Here is a 16,575-nt window from a genome sequence, read left to right as displayed (position 1 = left end):
AACTGTGTCAATCTGCATTTGGCTAGTGGATTGTGGCCTAAATATTCCTCATTCTGAAAGGAGACCCGTTCAGGAGGCCGGCAATGGGTTGGTGATGATATATCACTTAGAAACCTGACAAGTGCGTGTATCTGCATGGAGAAACGTACTCCATCCATAGTAGGAGGTAATATTTTGCCAAGACTCGACGTTGCGTCCGCATTTCTACCTTTCCACTTCTTTGCTTGTCGAGCATTAACTATGCGTGAGAATCTAGCATTTGTTCGCTGGTCTACCTTGGCTGTTTGGTTGGGCTAACTAGACCAACCATACTACACAATTAATACTTATGGGGTTAATACTTAGGGTTGGAAGGTATTAGCTGTCTTATTGGTGCATTTGAAGATCGATTATAATGTCAAACACATACAAATCTAACAAATTCGCAAGATTGATTGGGCTAGTTGATCCAACCTGTTTGTACATCTGTAAGTTGGCTGCTCACTTTTTAACCGACTTTACAAAAGGAGGAGTTTCTCAATTCTACGGAACCTTTTTTTATGTATGTTCATTGGTAATGTATCTTCCTTTAGTATTTTATTTTAATATTCAGACTAATACTGTTCAGCAGAAATATCGATTGATTTATAATAAAATTTATACCTACGATAAAATTTAAATCTTGGAAGTGTACCAGAGAAAAATAATATTACCTACTATAAATAAAATACGAATGATACTGGTTGCGAAAAAATACTAGATGCAACACTTATCTTTCTTCAATCCTTAATAAGATTAAGTTACTTAACTACGAAAATTTAAGTACTTAGAACATAATAAAATGATCTAAAGCTCGAGGATAGTTTGAAAATAGTATATAGAGAGAATAGCTGCGTGTGAGGCTGTAATACGGCGGCGGCGGAGTCATACTAAAAACTGTGCAATTTTTATATTATCGATCGTACTAAAAATTGTATATTACATTGTCGACCATCAAGACATTTGATACGTAGATAAAACTATTATTAGTATTATGTACTAATAATTACTAAGCTATTAGCGTAATCGACAATAAACTAAATGTTATCAGTTTAATGCTTTATCATTGTTGCAATTACTTGCAACTTGTCTTAGGCACGCGTTTGACCTTTTACCGGATATTTAATAAATGCAATTAGTTATTTAATCATAATAAATAAATGTTATTCATAATTGCTATGATTTATTATTATTAAATAATAATTTAAATAGTACTTATAGCTGTTATAAATAATTATAATCATCAAATAGAAATAGTTTTCTTTGGAATAGGTAGGTACCTACATATTTAGTTGAGGATTTCTAAATTAAAGATGTCTGTTTTCAAACATATAATTTGCCTATAATGTTTGTGCGGTGGAATGCAGTGAAATGTCTAATTTTTAACCCCCGACCCAAAGAGGGGTGTTATAGTTTTAACGTATGTATCTGTGGCATCGTAGCTCCTAAACTAATGAACAGATATTAATTTAGTTTTTTTTTGTTTGAAAGGTGGCTTGATCGAGAGTGTTCTTAGCTATAATCCAAGAAAATCGGTTCAGCCGTTTGAAAGTTATCAGCTCTTTTCTAGTTACTGTAACCTTCACTTGACGGGGGTGTTATAAATTTTTTATTTACACTTGTTGACTAAATAATTTTGCTGTTTTGACAGTTTTTATGACGGTCTGCTGCACAAACCAAATTGCGACACCCAATACTTACTGGGTATCCATAGTAATACTACCTTATAAGGTATCATAGTATTTAACTCCAAATGTTATATATTTAAGGAATGTATTTATGGAATTGCAATTTAATTTGAAATCTATCAAATTAATTCTTCAGTTAGTACGTTATCAAACGATTATATAATTAGCCCTAAGATGAATGAAAAAACTGCCAAAATTACATGATGCAGGCGTCAGGCGTCCAGTATCGCAGCCCCACTAACTATCTCGGCGCCATCAATTTTATCAGTTGTTTGTTACGATAGGCGTTATCGCTGGAATTGGGCAACCTACGCAATCGCCCGGGCCGTTCCGCTCTTATCAATTTATCAATAATAATACAAACGAAAACATTTCGCGCTCGATTCACCAAAATAGCAATGGTGATTTAAATTTTAAGACTGAGGCCTGAAACAACTGCGCAAAGGTAATGTTCCTTCATACCGCGCGTGAGACGACAGGTTGACCAACGAATCTATCCCATCTTTCACCCGTCACGTAACGAAAGGTTAACAAAAAATAATTAAAAAGTGATATTTTTGTACGATGGTACGGAACCCTTCGTGTGCGAGTCCGATTCGCACTTGACAATTTTTTTACTTACATGAAATATTGAAAACCTAATTAATTTAATACTATAAAAAATCAACCAACCAATCCTAGGCAAAGAAAGACGAATTATTATTACATTTCAAAGAAATGAATCTCGAACTCTGAAAATTGTTTCAGAGCTCAATTAGGGAACGTGTCAAAACTAATAATAGGTAATAATTTGTCTGAAAAATCTCAAGCCCGAGTCAGATAGCGTTTTTAAGGAATTTCCAGTTTCCACTTCAAGATTAACCTGCGAGCAAAATGAACTTTGTTGTTTTAATTATACAATTACCTAAAGAGAATAACGAGAGATTTATGTGAGGACTAGTTTGCTTCCTACATAAAGACTCAAGTTACATAAAGTTCTAAAGTTTATTATAACTATTTTAATTGAATATTTGATTTTACTGAGGTAATTATTTATTATTATGCGAAAGTGTGTCCTCCTGTCTGTCCGATACCTTTTCACGGCTCAAGCACTGAACCGATCTTGACATTTGGTGCATATTATACACTAGCTGATGCCCGCAGCTTCGCCCGCGTGGATTGGTCAGATCCCTTGCAGCATCAGGATTGAAGAGTTAGACTCCAAAATTTTTATGAAACAATGTCGCGAAGTTCCTCTATCGATTAAAAAAGAAATGACGCAAATCGGTTCAGAAATCTCGGAGATTTCGGTGTACATAGGTAGAAAAACACAACTCCCTTTTTGAAAGTCGGTTAAAAAAGTAGCCTATGTTACTCCCTGGTCAATTCTCTACTTGTCTGTGAAAACCCCGTCAAAATCCGTCCAGCCGTTCCGAAGATTAGCCTTTTCAAACAGACAGACAGACAGACAGACAGACAGACAGACAGACAGACAGACAAAAATTTTAAAAACGTGTGATTCAGTGTTGGTATCGTTCAAATAACCATATGAGCTTAATATGAGGTAGTTATTTCGAAATTACAGACAGACACTCCAATTTTATTTATTAGTATAGATGAGCGGCTTGAATTCTGGTAACGAACAGCCTAATTTTACTCAAAGTATTCCCACGAGATATTTAAAAGGCCTAAATGCGTACGAAGACACAGGCATCAACAATAATAAATTAATGGTTAAACTGACTATAATAATTAGAAGTGTGTTCATCTGTCGGTCCGATACCTTTTCGCGGCTCAACCGCTGAACCGATCTTGACATTTGGTGCATACATACATACATGAGTGGCTTGATTTCTGTAAACGTACAGCATAATTTTATTCAAAGAGATCACACGAGATATTTTAAAGAACTAAAGTCACGTGGTCGAAGCCACAGGCATCAATAGGTAATATATAAATTGATAAACTGACTATCATGTTAACGTACAACTTAAACCGCTGCATCTGAAAACTTGAAGTATTCATGAATCGCATGTACGAGTAGGTTTTCTCTACTACGGATGTACAGTGTACACCCCTCCCGTGTGAGATCTTCTCCTTCTGGAGACTCGGTTCGACATGTTCACATCTCAGTCAGTTAGTTTCTTCTTTAATGTTATGTATCATAAAACAGAAATAAACAATAGGTAGGTGATACCTAGATACTTTCGTTTATTTTTCAAAACATTGTGGTAACTGGTAATGCGATCCGGTTACAAAGTGCGCAGTTAGGTCTGTCTCCAACGGAAATTTAATTCATGGTTGAATGTTGATTCAAGGGGGTCGTAGTTGGGGTTGTTTATGCGACGGTCGTTGACCCCGACAGCTGGTACACTCGTTCACGCGATGCCGCCGACTGGCACTAAAGGAGATAAGGGCGGTGACATCAACATTTTTAACTTTTTATCTAAGCGCACAGAGTGCACCAGCCAAGTTCTCATTCTTTAGAACGTTATAATACATTGAAAAGCTCGAGAAAATGCTCTTGTCTATACTCATTACTCACCTTTACAGTAGGTACCTAACTAACTACCTACTAAATTATTTCAAGGCATTGAAGGTAATATGGTTCTTAAATATAGTAGGATTCCACATTTCAGATGCTGAAGTGGAATAAATAGTTTAAGATCCGCCAAAAATATCTTTTTATGACCTTCAATCTGCATATAAATATTATAGGCCATAGGTAGGTATATTGTAGGCTTAGGTCAGTTAGTCAACACCTGTGTATTACCTTTTGACGACCCACCCGTTCAATCGATTTTGACGCAGATAACTTGCATCCCGGACACAGGCTATTTTTAACCCGGAAAATAAAAAAATACCACAGGATTCTTAAAACCTAAATTGTTGCCTTATTCCAAAATAATAATACCTATTTAACAAATTGACACTAAGTAATAACATTATTAATAAGTTGGACTCGCGGAACTCTCCTAACTGTTCCACGGAACCCTTGAGTTCGCTGGATCGTGGTGACCATCTAGCAGACGGTACACGTTTTGTACCTGTGTGGTAAGAGAGAATGAGAAGCCATACATACGATCTGTTGGACAGTAGCTACTGGGTGGTACTTAAGTTGTTTCTCTATTTAAAAATATGAAGTACCTAACTACCTATTAAAAATATCCTTCGAATTTGTGGGTGTGTACGAATTTCCGCGAAATAATTAATCTATCTTTTTCAAGCATAATAAAAACATGAATACAATGTAATAAATGTTAGCGATAGGATAGCATGTCGTACCTATCTATCACTTTAAAAAAATAAGTTTTTGTCAATCTCTCAGTAACAGTTTCCTAGCTGCTAGGAGTACGGAGAGGCTTAGTGTATGCTAGTACCACACCTAGTATCATTCGATCTATACTACTCTACCACTTTTGTTCCTGGACTAAGATGTAAATTGGAATGCGATGCTAAATGTAGCAGCAGCAGGTGTTTGAACACCAACTATATCAACAAAAACATAAAATCACACTGCACTGTATACCTAAATAAAAATGTTTCCGTGTTTTGTATGTTTTCATTTTTTAGTGGAGCGCGCCGCAAGCTCGGCCTTGTTGAGTTTTCACGGACATTTCATTTAAACAAACAGTCTCTCTCGAAATAAATTAAGTAGGTACTTGCATACATAATTATTTTAATTTTTAGTTAGTTAGTTAATTATTTATCGAACATCTTTTCTTTGCTCAAAGTAAGGTAGTTTTTTGGGAATGGTTTTCGATAAGAAGTCGGAAAATTTAAAAATCTTGAATCCAAAATAAGTTGGAAACCAGTAGTTTTTACCGTCTGGTTGACTGGGCTTAGTTGGTTCCAAATTACCGGGACCTTTAGAGTAAGTAGCCTTTCAAGGTATGCATCGTATTACTGGTCACCTGTATAATATATGTATGTGTTAAGTATCTGAAATACAGGAAGAGAATTTACATGCGGGTTTACGCACTTTTGAGAGTCCTAAGATTTAAATACACAAAGCCACGGGCGAAGTTAGTACCCAATAGGTACATATTATTGGCGTCACTCAGAAAAGCAGGTATTATTTAATTATTTTTATGGAATTATTGGAATGTCCTCTCATTTACCAACACAAAAAACACAAGTTTAATGTGTAAGGTTATCCGAGAGTTTTAATCTAAACAAACTAATGCCAAAATAAATATTTTAATTAGAGCGTGATTGCTATCACAACATCTAATTATTCAGTTCACAATCCAAATACCGAAAATATGCGATATCGCTCCGAATCTCAGAAGGAGACTGAACTAAAACCTTCGAAACACCCGTATTTATGCAAGTTCAATCTTGTTGGCCTCCTAGCAACAGATTGTATGACATCGAATGAGCCAAATATCGATTTTATCAATCTACCTGCATTAGATAAATTATTAATTTTATATTATTTTTGACAACTCAAATCAATTTTTAAAAATAACCTTACAGTTCGGCCGTCCTGAATTTAACACGTCCTCGTGTTTCTAATCAATCTTGTCATGTCAGTCGCGGGCTTCCTTGCCCTAAGTCAAATCCAAATCATGGGCTATCCTGCCCTCCGTCAAATCATTAAAACCTACCCTTGAACTGCCGAACTCTCAGTTTTAATATCAAGTCAACAATAAATCGAAACGACTAACTTCCCATTCGATGTATACAAAATCTGAACCACTTATTGCAAGTTACGTTCCACTTCACAAAAGACTAAATTCTTAAAAAAAAACTAAAAATTTTAATCACCAAATCAAACTCAATTAAAATTTTAATCAAATGTGGGTTGTTTACAAAAAGATACCAGAGCAAAATTAAGGCAACGTGAGACACGTCCCGCTTCTGAATTATTGGCGTCACTCAGAAAAGCAGGTATTATTTAATTATTTTTATGGAATTATTGGAATGTCCTCTCATTTACCAACACAAAAAACACAAGTTTAATGTGTAAGGTTATCCGAGAGTTTTAATCTAAACAAACTAATGCCAAAATAAATATTTTAATTAGAGCGTGATTGCTATCACAACATCTAATTATTCAGTTCACAATCCAAATACCGAAAATATGCGATATCGCTCCGAATCTCAGAAGGAGACTGAACTAAAACCTTCGAAACACCCGTATTTATGCAAGTTCAATCTTGTTGGCCTCCTAGCAACAGATTGTATGACATCGAATGAGCCAAATATCGATTTTATCAATCTACCTGCATTAGATAAATTATTAATTTTATATTATTTTTGACAACTCAAATCAATTTTTAAAAATAACCTTACAATATTATGATACAATGATATAACTCGTCGAAGGTACACTTTATTTTTCTGCTATAAAAACAACTTACAAGCAACTTGATCAATCGCAAGTACATTTGACTGATGTCGTGTCGTGGGAAAATTATTGTGAAATAGCAAAGTTGTTCTTTTACCGGCCAGTTCAAAGTCCGGCGATAAATAAACTAAAGTTGTAATATTTTTATGAATGGCGTGAAAGTGGGTCGAGAGCTGTGTTCGTTGTTTGTGCTGAGAAAAGAAGAGAGATGTTAAAACGTTTTTTTTGTAATAATTTGTTTCGGACGCTCTTGTGGTTTTATGTAACAAAAGTTTGAGAAAATGAGTTACGACGTGAGTTATTTCAGCATAGAACTACGCAGTTATGCGGTTCGAGTAGGTTAATGATCGTTCGAAAAATTACTTACCCACTTAAAATACAAAAAGATTTCTTGTTGTTGACAGAGACGAAACACCTACCTAATCCACGAACTCTTAATGTACCTCATACCAAGTAGGTACATAAGAAAAAGCCGGAGATGAATAACTAATGGTGAACCGAAATTAGTGAACGGTTATTAGCAAAACAAAAAAGAATACAATAAAGATGTAGAGGACAGCGCGGGCGCGGGATGCGCGGCGCGGACGCGTGTTTACATCGTGGAGTTCGATATCGGCGCACATAATTACACGCTCGAATGAATTTCGGCTCTGTTCGCAAGATAACGCGGGGCGCCTCCTAAACGAGGCCTCAGCCGTCGGCGGCGAGCGGAGCGGAATCACAAACAAACAACACATCGGGTATTCCAGTTGAGTCGTTATCTGACGGATTAAAAGACGACACGATACCGAGCACGCCGCAGTACGACGCATCGGGTTCAATAGCACACGTTCAAATACAGCAAAAGAAAAAATCGCGAACCACGAGCGGCCTCTCGATGGTCAGGATCAATGGCCGCGGAAGTTTTTGCGAATATCCGGCGTGGTAGGCAGCGGCGGCGCGGGCGGCGGCGGCCGCTTGTTTACGTTGCTCGTTATTCGCCGCCACGCTCCGAAACCTCTGCCCTTGATTGTACATTGACCATAAGAGACAAGAGACACATACTTGCTTTGCTCTCAAATCTCGACTCATTAAAATCGACTTGGGCGATTACGCACTGCATCCGATCTGAATCCGTGAAAATACGTTCCGAACTTAGAATAAAAACCCAGGTTCCGAAGCACTTAGTCATAGAACGATTTGTATGGTAACTTACGTACTAACTCCGACTTCCGTCACCCGAGTTCTCTCCGTTTTATCCGTGAGAATATCTTGGATGTGCCTCGGATTCTAATCGGAGGTATGACGTAGATATGCCAAAGATGTCCACTGAATAGCTTGGATTTGGATCAGAGATCAGATCAGTGGGTAACCAATATCCGAGTTCGGTACGAGTTTTTAATATCTGTATTTTTATGGACTCGGATTGGATGAGTGCGTAACCGCACTAACGAATTGTTTTAATAAATTAAAACTATATCAGCTATTGTAAACAACTTTCAATAGAATACATACTTAAATATAATTTTAGCTTCTATAAAAAAAGTGCCTAGATAAAAATATTTAAAGCTTTGTAGATGTTCAAAAACATCCACCGATAATAGGCTATTTGTAAATTTCCACACGTTAAAAGCTAATTAGTACTCAAACTTGGGTAACTTTAACAAAACATTATTAGTTATGGTAGGTATTCGTTCTATCCAGTGGGCACGGTAGTACACTCACCAAGTCGAGGAGCAAACTGCAATAGACGGGCAAACAAACAAGGCACAGCCGTACCTAGTTTACCCTTCCATCCTATTCGCGAAGCATAATATTCTCTTTGTGGGTGAAAGTAGAAATTTCAGTTACCCTACCTACTGAACCTATCTCTAGTCATGAATTACAGTGTCTAAAATCTAACGATAGTTTACGAAATACTCCTAGTCAAAGTTCCCATATTTTGTCACTGACTGAACGGTTATCATTATTCTACTGAATTGACAAATGATAGCTCAACCAATAAGAATAAAACCTATCCTATATCAATTGTTTATGTAAAACAATATTTACAGCAAGGCCGTTATCGTGTATCCGGTTTTGGTAAAGATAAAACCCAACAACTGTGTCTACTTAGCACTCTCGTTACTTTTTAATCTGCTGATATTTCAGCTCATAGCGGTAGATAAGCGTAAAAACGCGCTAGAAAATGCTGTTTTGTGCTGTGGCAGGGAAAACAGAATTGTAAGAGGAATCAGCTTCAAATTTTTTCAAAGGATGATAACCCAAAATTTAAAAACCCCCGACACAAAAACCTATATAAGAAAACTAGAAAAGAGCTGATAACTTTCAAACAGCTGAACCGCTTTTCTTCGATTATAGCTAAGAACACTCTCGATCAGGCCACGTTTCAAACAAAAAAACTAAATTAAAATCAGTTCATTGTTTAGGAGCTACGATGTCACAGACAAATACACATATAGACAGATACACACGTCAAACTTATAACACCCCTCTTTTTAGGTCGGGGGTTAAAAATAGTTCTAGCGGAGTAAAAAACAGATTAAATAAACAGCCGTTTAAAGGAGAAAGTGGCAACATACAACTCAAACCACTGTCAGGAAATTTGCGATTTTGTATGAAAGGATTTCAAGAGAATCCTAAGGGATCTTTAAAAATCAAAGTTCACGCGAATGAAAGTGCGGAAAAGTTACTAAGTACATACTTATTATGCTGAAAATTGAAGAGGGGTATGGGAGACCAAACAAGGGGAGGGAGAAATAAGGTTGGAGCGGAGGATGGCCCCAAATACGAATGTTCTGAGCGCTGACAGATGTAGCAGATGGTCTGGCTGCCGAAAACAAATGGGCATCCACCCCGACTTCCCAACTAACAATACGTTGATAGAGTAGATTCATTAGAGGATTTATTCCAATGTCGCGCTTTTGAACCGGGCGATATTTTTGAGTTTTAGACTGTAGGTATACACATACATAGTTAGTTACATAAAGTTCTCAATAATATTTGAATAAGACTTAGTTACAAATAAGTACTTATTATGTAATGAAATAATACGATTGAATACAATTTATTTATATGTTACACATATATTCAATTCATTTCATTAAAAGTAAAGGCTCTATTTTGCGGCGTAATGCTCCCAAAAATTGATTTTAGGATTGAACTATGTAATTATTAACTCAAATTGCCTTTAAGTTACGAGTAGGTACCTACATTATATCCTATTTACTTAAGTATAATGCTGTCTAAAGCTCTAAAAGTACGTCTTTGTAATCATCAGGCGCGAAAATTTTATTTTACGCTTGTAATATGTACATGTAATTTAAATATCCCACCAAAAACATAAATGTAAAAATGGAGCCAAGTTCGGAATTGAGGAATATATTAGTTTATAAATAATTAAGAGAAATCAACTTTACAAAAATTTATGATATCCCACCAAAAACATAAATGTGAAAAAGAAGCCAAATTCTCTAAAAAGCGATGGGTTTAAGCTTCGCCGATAAAAGCATTGATATCTAGATAGGTGCCAAGTTATATATAAGGTCTTTGTATAGTTCCTACAAGAATGTACAAGGAGCTTTGATTGCTTTCAAATATTTTTTATGTTATTAAATACATATAACTTGGCAAGTTTGAATATTCAGTTAATCATATTTAACGTTTAATATGAAACATAGTTCAAGCTTAATAATGCACTTGGCAAGTTTTTTCCCCATGAATAATTGATGTATATGTAGATGAAAACTTGCCAAGTACATAATTAAGCTTGACCTATATTTCATATTAAACGTTAAATGTGATTAACTGAATATTCAAACTTGCCAAGTTATATGTATTTAATAACATAAAAAATATTTGAAAGCAATCAAAGCTCCTTGTACATTCTTGTAGGAACTATACAAAGACCTTATATATAACTTGGCACCTATCTAGATATCAATGCTTTTATCGGCGAAGCTTAAACCCATCGCTTTTTAGAGAATTTGGCTTCTTTTTCACATTTATGTTTTTGGTGGGATATCATAAATTTTTGTAAAGTTGATTTCTCTTAATTATTTATAAACTAATATATTCCTCAATTCCGAACTTGGCTCCATTTTTACATTTATGTTTTTGGTGGGATATCATAATTTTTTGTACAGTTGACTTTATTTCATGTAAGTATTAAAATTATCAAACAAATATTTCTGAATCACAATCTAAGCATATAAATGAAAAGGTGACTGACTGACTGATCTATCAACGCTCAAGTCATACTACTGAATGAGTCGGGCTAAAAGGCATACAGTACCCTCAGCATGAGATTTTACTTCTCACCAATTTTGATAGTATTCGAGAGTCGAAACAAAATAGCGTCAAAGTAAAATAAACCTAAACATTCTTGATTAAAGTCAAAAATTCAGTACCATTGATTTTAATTTCACAACGTGACCGCTTGGAGCGCTGGCTGTAAATATATGTACAAACTTGAGCATTAATACAAGGTAGTTAAGGGCCATTTTACTTTAACGTTAAAGTGTTTCGACTCTCAAATACTATCAACGTTGGGGATAAGTAAAATCTTATACTAAGGGTAGGTACAGGTAGATAATATTATAACGCAGACATCAGCTCAGAAATAATTTTTGAAAATTCAACCCCTGAGAGGTAAAATAGAGGTTTAAAATTTGTGTAGTACACATGGGCGAGGTCTCAGACATAAGCTAGTCACAGAATAAAACTTTGAAACAACATGATGATGGAACAAACCACGAAAAGAACAACATATATCTAAAAGCCCAGAATGACGCCAATGTAACACGATGATTAAAATAAATAGTAAGCCCTATCACTTGGCTGGATTTATTACGCGATAATACTCAGAATACGGAGTGAAATACAAGCCAAAATCACACGTAAGAGCTGTCAGAGCTTAATGACAGTACTTTTCTATATTTATATTTACAAAGTATTCTGTGGGTGGACAGTACTGTGACTGTGTCAACTGTCAAGTAATAAGATCGCCCGCGACGGGTCGGCTACCTGCTCAAGTCTTTTACGATGGGCTACTACCCCCCGCACCCCGGGCATCTAAACCTTTTGACTGACTAACATATCTAACTGTACATTTCTAATTTCAAAGGCGCTTTTAAAAACCGGTCAAGTGCCAGTCAGATTTGCATATGAAGGGTTCCGTACCATCGTACTATGGTACGTACGGTACCATACTATGTACTTTTTAAATTTTTAAATTTTCATAGAGGTTAGCTAGGCTTTTGTTATTTGTTATTATAATGGCAATAGAAATATTACCTATTGCAATTCATGAGAAACGTTGATAGACAGACGTGGATGTGCGAACAGACGGATGGACAGTGAAGGCCTAGTAATAGGGTGCCGTAGGTACCCTTCGAGTACGGAACCCTAAAATATGTATGAAATCTATGCCGTCTCCATTTTCTTTCAAAATAATTTTTTAAGGGTCCGTACCAAATGGTAAAAAATAATTATGGTTAACTAGCCGATGCCCGCGACTTCGCCCGCGTGGATTTAGGTTTTTCGAAATCCCGTGGGAACTCTTTGATTTTCCGGGATAAAACGTAGCCTATGTGCTAATCCAGGATATTATCTATCTTCATTCCAAATTTCAGCCAAATCCGTCCAGTAGTTTTTGCGTGAAGGAGTAACAAACATACACACACACACATACACACACACACATACAAACTTTCGCCTTTATAATATTAGTGTGATAAAGGTTTATGTATGTTTTACAGGAAAAATAAAACCAATGCTCTAGATTGTATAGTTTTTGATATTAACGATAAACCTGTATAAACAAAGTTAGTTTTGCGGTTTGATAACAAAAGTGATTCTTACCGTTTTACTTCTGTAGTACGGAACCCTCGGTGCGCGAGTCTGACTCTCACTTGGCTGATTTTTTCTGTACCGTCATGGGAGTGCAACATGTGCACTATTCTGATTCAAATTCCTGGTTTTTTATTACCTATAATATGTCTGACTGCTCATTTAAATGGTTTGGTTTCACTTTCAATACGAGTACTACTTACTACCTTTAGGTAGGTACATAACTTTTATCTTCTGAGATAACCCCTTACAAAAACATACAACAGAAATTCAATTCTGTGAATAGTTTGTATTCTTATTATTCTACCTGTCGAAGCCGAGCAAAACTGCGGCAGGTCGTCAGTATATTATAATATTATGTAGTTATAATATTATGTAGTTATAATATTATGTTATTTCCTTTGGAAGTAAATCACCCATCACTACCCATGTTAAAAAGCGAATATTTTTTTGTTGGTTTGTCCTTCAATCACGTCGCAATGGAGCAACGGATCAAGTGATATAGGCTACTTTTTGTCCCGGAAAATCAAAGTTCCCACGGGATTTTTAAAAATTTAAATCCACGTGGACGAAGTCACGGGCATCAGCTAGTATATATTATACAACACATACCTGTGATATGGTCTATTATTGTTTGTTTTCAAGTAGGTAGGTACAATATGAAATAACTTTGCCTTCAATTAACGATTAATTCATAATTTCTGGATTCGAACCTGCGACCAAAGCACTTATGGCTTTGGTCTAAGGTTAAAGATCTATAAAGATGAGCATAAACAAATGCGTTACTATTCATTGTGAAAGTAGGTAATTACACAGTTTTACAAAGTTAAGTTTTACAAAGTTAAAATGTGCACCTCACCCATACTTGCTGTTCTCTACCAGCTCCACGAATAACTTTGTCGTATAATATATGACATATTAAAACATAATTTGCTATTTTCTGATTTTTTCCTTTGTTTACACCTAATTACCTATTACTATACCAAATTTCAAGTTTCTAACTCACCTGGAAGTAGGTTAGGTTTTTGATGAGTGAGTGAGTGAGTGTTAAAAATGGCACTTTTCAGACCTTGATAACTCAATAACTACAAAAGATTTTGTCATGAAATTTGGTATTCTAAACGTTCAAATGGATCTTAATAGATATGCAAAATCACAAATGTTTAGGTTTAATAGTTTCTGAGTTATGGGGGGGTCAAAAGTGGCTTGAGATGGTTCGTGTAATATACACACTGGCCGTCTGTCGCCGTTCTTATAAGATTCTTATACGAACTTGGCTTCGACACACGACCGTGTGTCTTGATCTGACTGACTGATCTATAAACGCCGGACGCCAACTACTGGGCGGATCGGGTTGAAATTTGACATGCAGATAGAATATGACAAAAACATCCGCTAAGAAAGGAGTTTTGAAAATTCAACCCCTATGAGGGTAAAATGGGGATGTATAATATGAGGTTTGCTCCTCCATAGATATAATCTCATTGGTCACAGGCAACAACCATCAAGAAGTCAAAGTTACGCAAATGAACAGACGTGCCTATTGCTACAAGAATCTTTAGTTATAAAACAAGAATCTAACCGACATAATAACTACGTACCTACAGCTGAATTCACTGTGTCTAGGAACTTTTGTTCTTTCCGTCTCTAACGTAAAAAGAAGACTTTCTGTTAGTATCACAAATTAAACATAATATAGTATTTGGTTAGTGTAATAATATGGTATAGTCATATGTCTACGGTTTAGTAAAGAATATGATCAGATCATTGATGTAGATTGTGATTATGTGTACCTATTGTGTAATTTTTTTTGCACACCACAAAAAAATACAAAACATAAGAACGTTTTACAATAACACAAACATAGAAGAAGGCGGGTAATCTCGTACAAACAACCAAAACTAGAAGCACGAAGATAAGGTCTATGGAGAAACAAGTGGACAGCGCAGGTGTCTTGTCGATAATATGACGTAACTACATAATTCGTTATGTCGTGAACGTCATGTATAGTGCTATTTGAGAAAAAGCACGCGGTAAGCTGGAACCGGTAAGAGTGGCGCGTGGGAAAAGTGTGGGGGTGCCAACTCGTTTATCAATATTAAACAATTTTCACGCGATAGCGAAACTAAAAACAGGAAATTGACTTTATCTGACTGTATGAAAATCTGATGTTGCCAAAGCTACGTGGATTCAATTGTAATATTTGTAAACAACATCTATCTACCTACAGCACCGACGAAAATGGACTATAATCTATACTAATAAATAAAATTGGAGTGTCTGTCTGTAATTTCGAAATAACTACCTCATATTAAGCTCATATGGTTATTTGAACGATACCATAACTGAATCACACGTTTTTAAAATTTTTGTCTGTCTGTCTGTCTGTCTGTTTGAAAAGGCTAATCTTTGGAACGGCTGAACCGATTTTGACGGGACTTTCACAGGCAAGTAGAGGATTGACCAGGGCGTAAAATAGGCTACTTTTTTAACCGACTTTTAAAAAGGGAGTTGTGTTTTTCTACCTATGTACACCGAAATCTCCGAGATTTCTGAACCGATTTGCGTCATTTCTTTTTTAATCGATAGAGGAACTTTGCGACATTGTTTCATAAAAAATTTGGAGTCCAACTCCTCAATCCTGATGCTGCAGGGGATCTGACCAATCCACGCGGGCGAAGCTGCGGGCATCAGCTAGTATATAAATATAATCTATCCGACAGTACAATGATAACACTGCGCCACCTATTGCCGGTCCATTTATGTCCAGGCAATGAAACTCACGTCCAAAAAACTGGCCAAGTGCGTGTTAGAAGTTAGAACACGCATAAGGTCGAGTTGCGGAGTCATGCTAATAAAACGTCTTACCATGAATCAATAAAAATAAAATAAGTAAGCTCGCGATAGTGTACGCTTTGTAACTTTGCATTATTTGCAACGACGTTGTGGCTTTGCGCTGTCCACTTAATTTCGTAAAAAAAAACTGTGTGGAAATGTCATGACTCATGACTCATAAGGCACTGAAAAATTAAGAGAAGCTCGCTCCCCAGCGTTTCATACAAACGTTGTTTGATTCTCATTTTGAATATCAATATGTAAAACTTGGAGGAGGCACGCCCAACACCGGGAAGAATGGCATGCACATTTGGAGGCATAATCTAATAATGGATGAATAAGGGCTAACAAAGAAGAACTAGGCAACTTCTAGGTCAGTGCGCTCCATCTTAGGCTGCATCATCACTTGCTAGCAGGTCTGATTGCAGCCAAGCGCTAGTCTGTAAATTTAAAAAAAAAAGAAGAGGAACTAGAGCCTCTGTATAATAGAAGTGTGTACTCACTGCCAGGAGCGAGCATGTCCGCAGCAGCCCCGGCGGGGTCGCAAGCCAGCAGCAGCGCGAGCGCCACCGCCGGCCACGCGACCCAGCTGCACGCGCGCCGCATCATGCCGCGCCGCGCCCGCCCGTCGCGCTCCTCATGACCCGAGCTGCAAACAAGATAAAGTTGAAAACTAAAACCCGAATGCGATCCTCTTAATAATCGCTGTAATAAAAGAGTAAAATCGTTTTTCTGTCGCTTAGTATACATGTTGTTGTACATTTTTACTCATGAACTCAGAATTTTCTCCTCTTTCATTTGACATCGCACGCCATACAATGGCAAAAAATATTTTTGGAGACCCCCACTTTTTTTTAATGACCGTTAGACGTC

General features: G+C 36.5%; 1 protein-coding gene across 3 annotated transcripts in view; it reads right to left on the bottom strand.

Moving 5' to 3' along the window:
* The window catches only part of LOC123870062 (insulin-like receptor), an 82,015-nt gene extending 65,691 nt beyond the window's left edge, over positions 1-16,324 (bottom strand). For all 3 annotated transcript variants that reach the window (XM_045913229.1, XM_045913238.1, XM_045913243.1), the window contains exon 1: positions 16,206-16,324. In XM_045913229.1, the coding sequence (XP_045769185.1) occupies positions 16,206-16,311 (106 nt within the window). In that variant the 5' untranslated portion in view covers positions 16,312-16,324. The remainder of the gene's footprint in view (positions 1-16,205) is intronic.
* Between the last annotated feature and the right edge of the window lie 251 nt (positions 16,325-16,575).

Source organism: Maniola jurtina, chromosome 2 (genome assembly GCF_905333055.1).
Source record: "Maniola jurtina chromosome 2, ilManJurt1.1, whole genome shotgun sequence".
NCBI classification, from domain to species: domain Eukaryota; kingdom Metazoa; phylum Arthropoda; class Insecta; order Lepidoptera; family Nymphalidae; genus Maniola; species Maniola jurtina.
The sequence above is the reverse complement of the archived record's forward strand: the minus strand, read 5'-3'. Positions and strand labels throughout refer to the sequence as shown.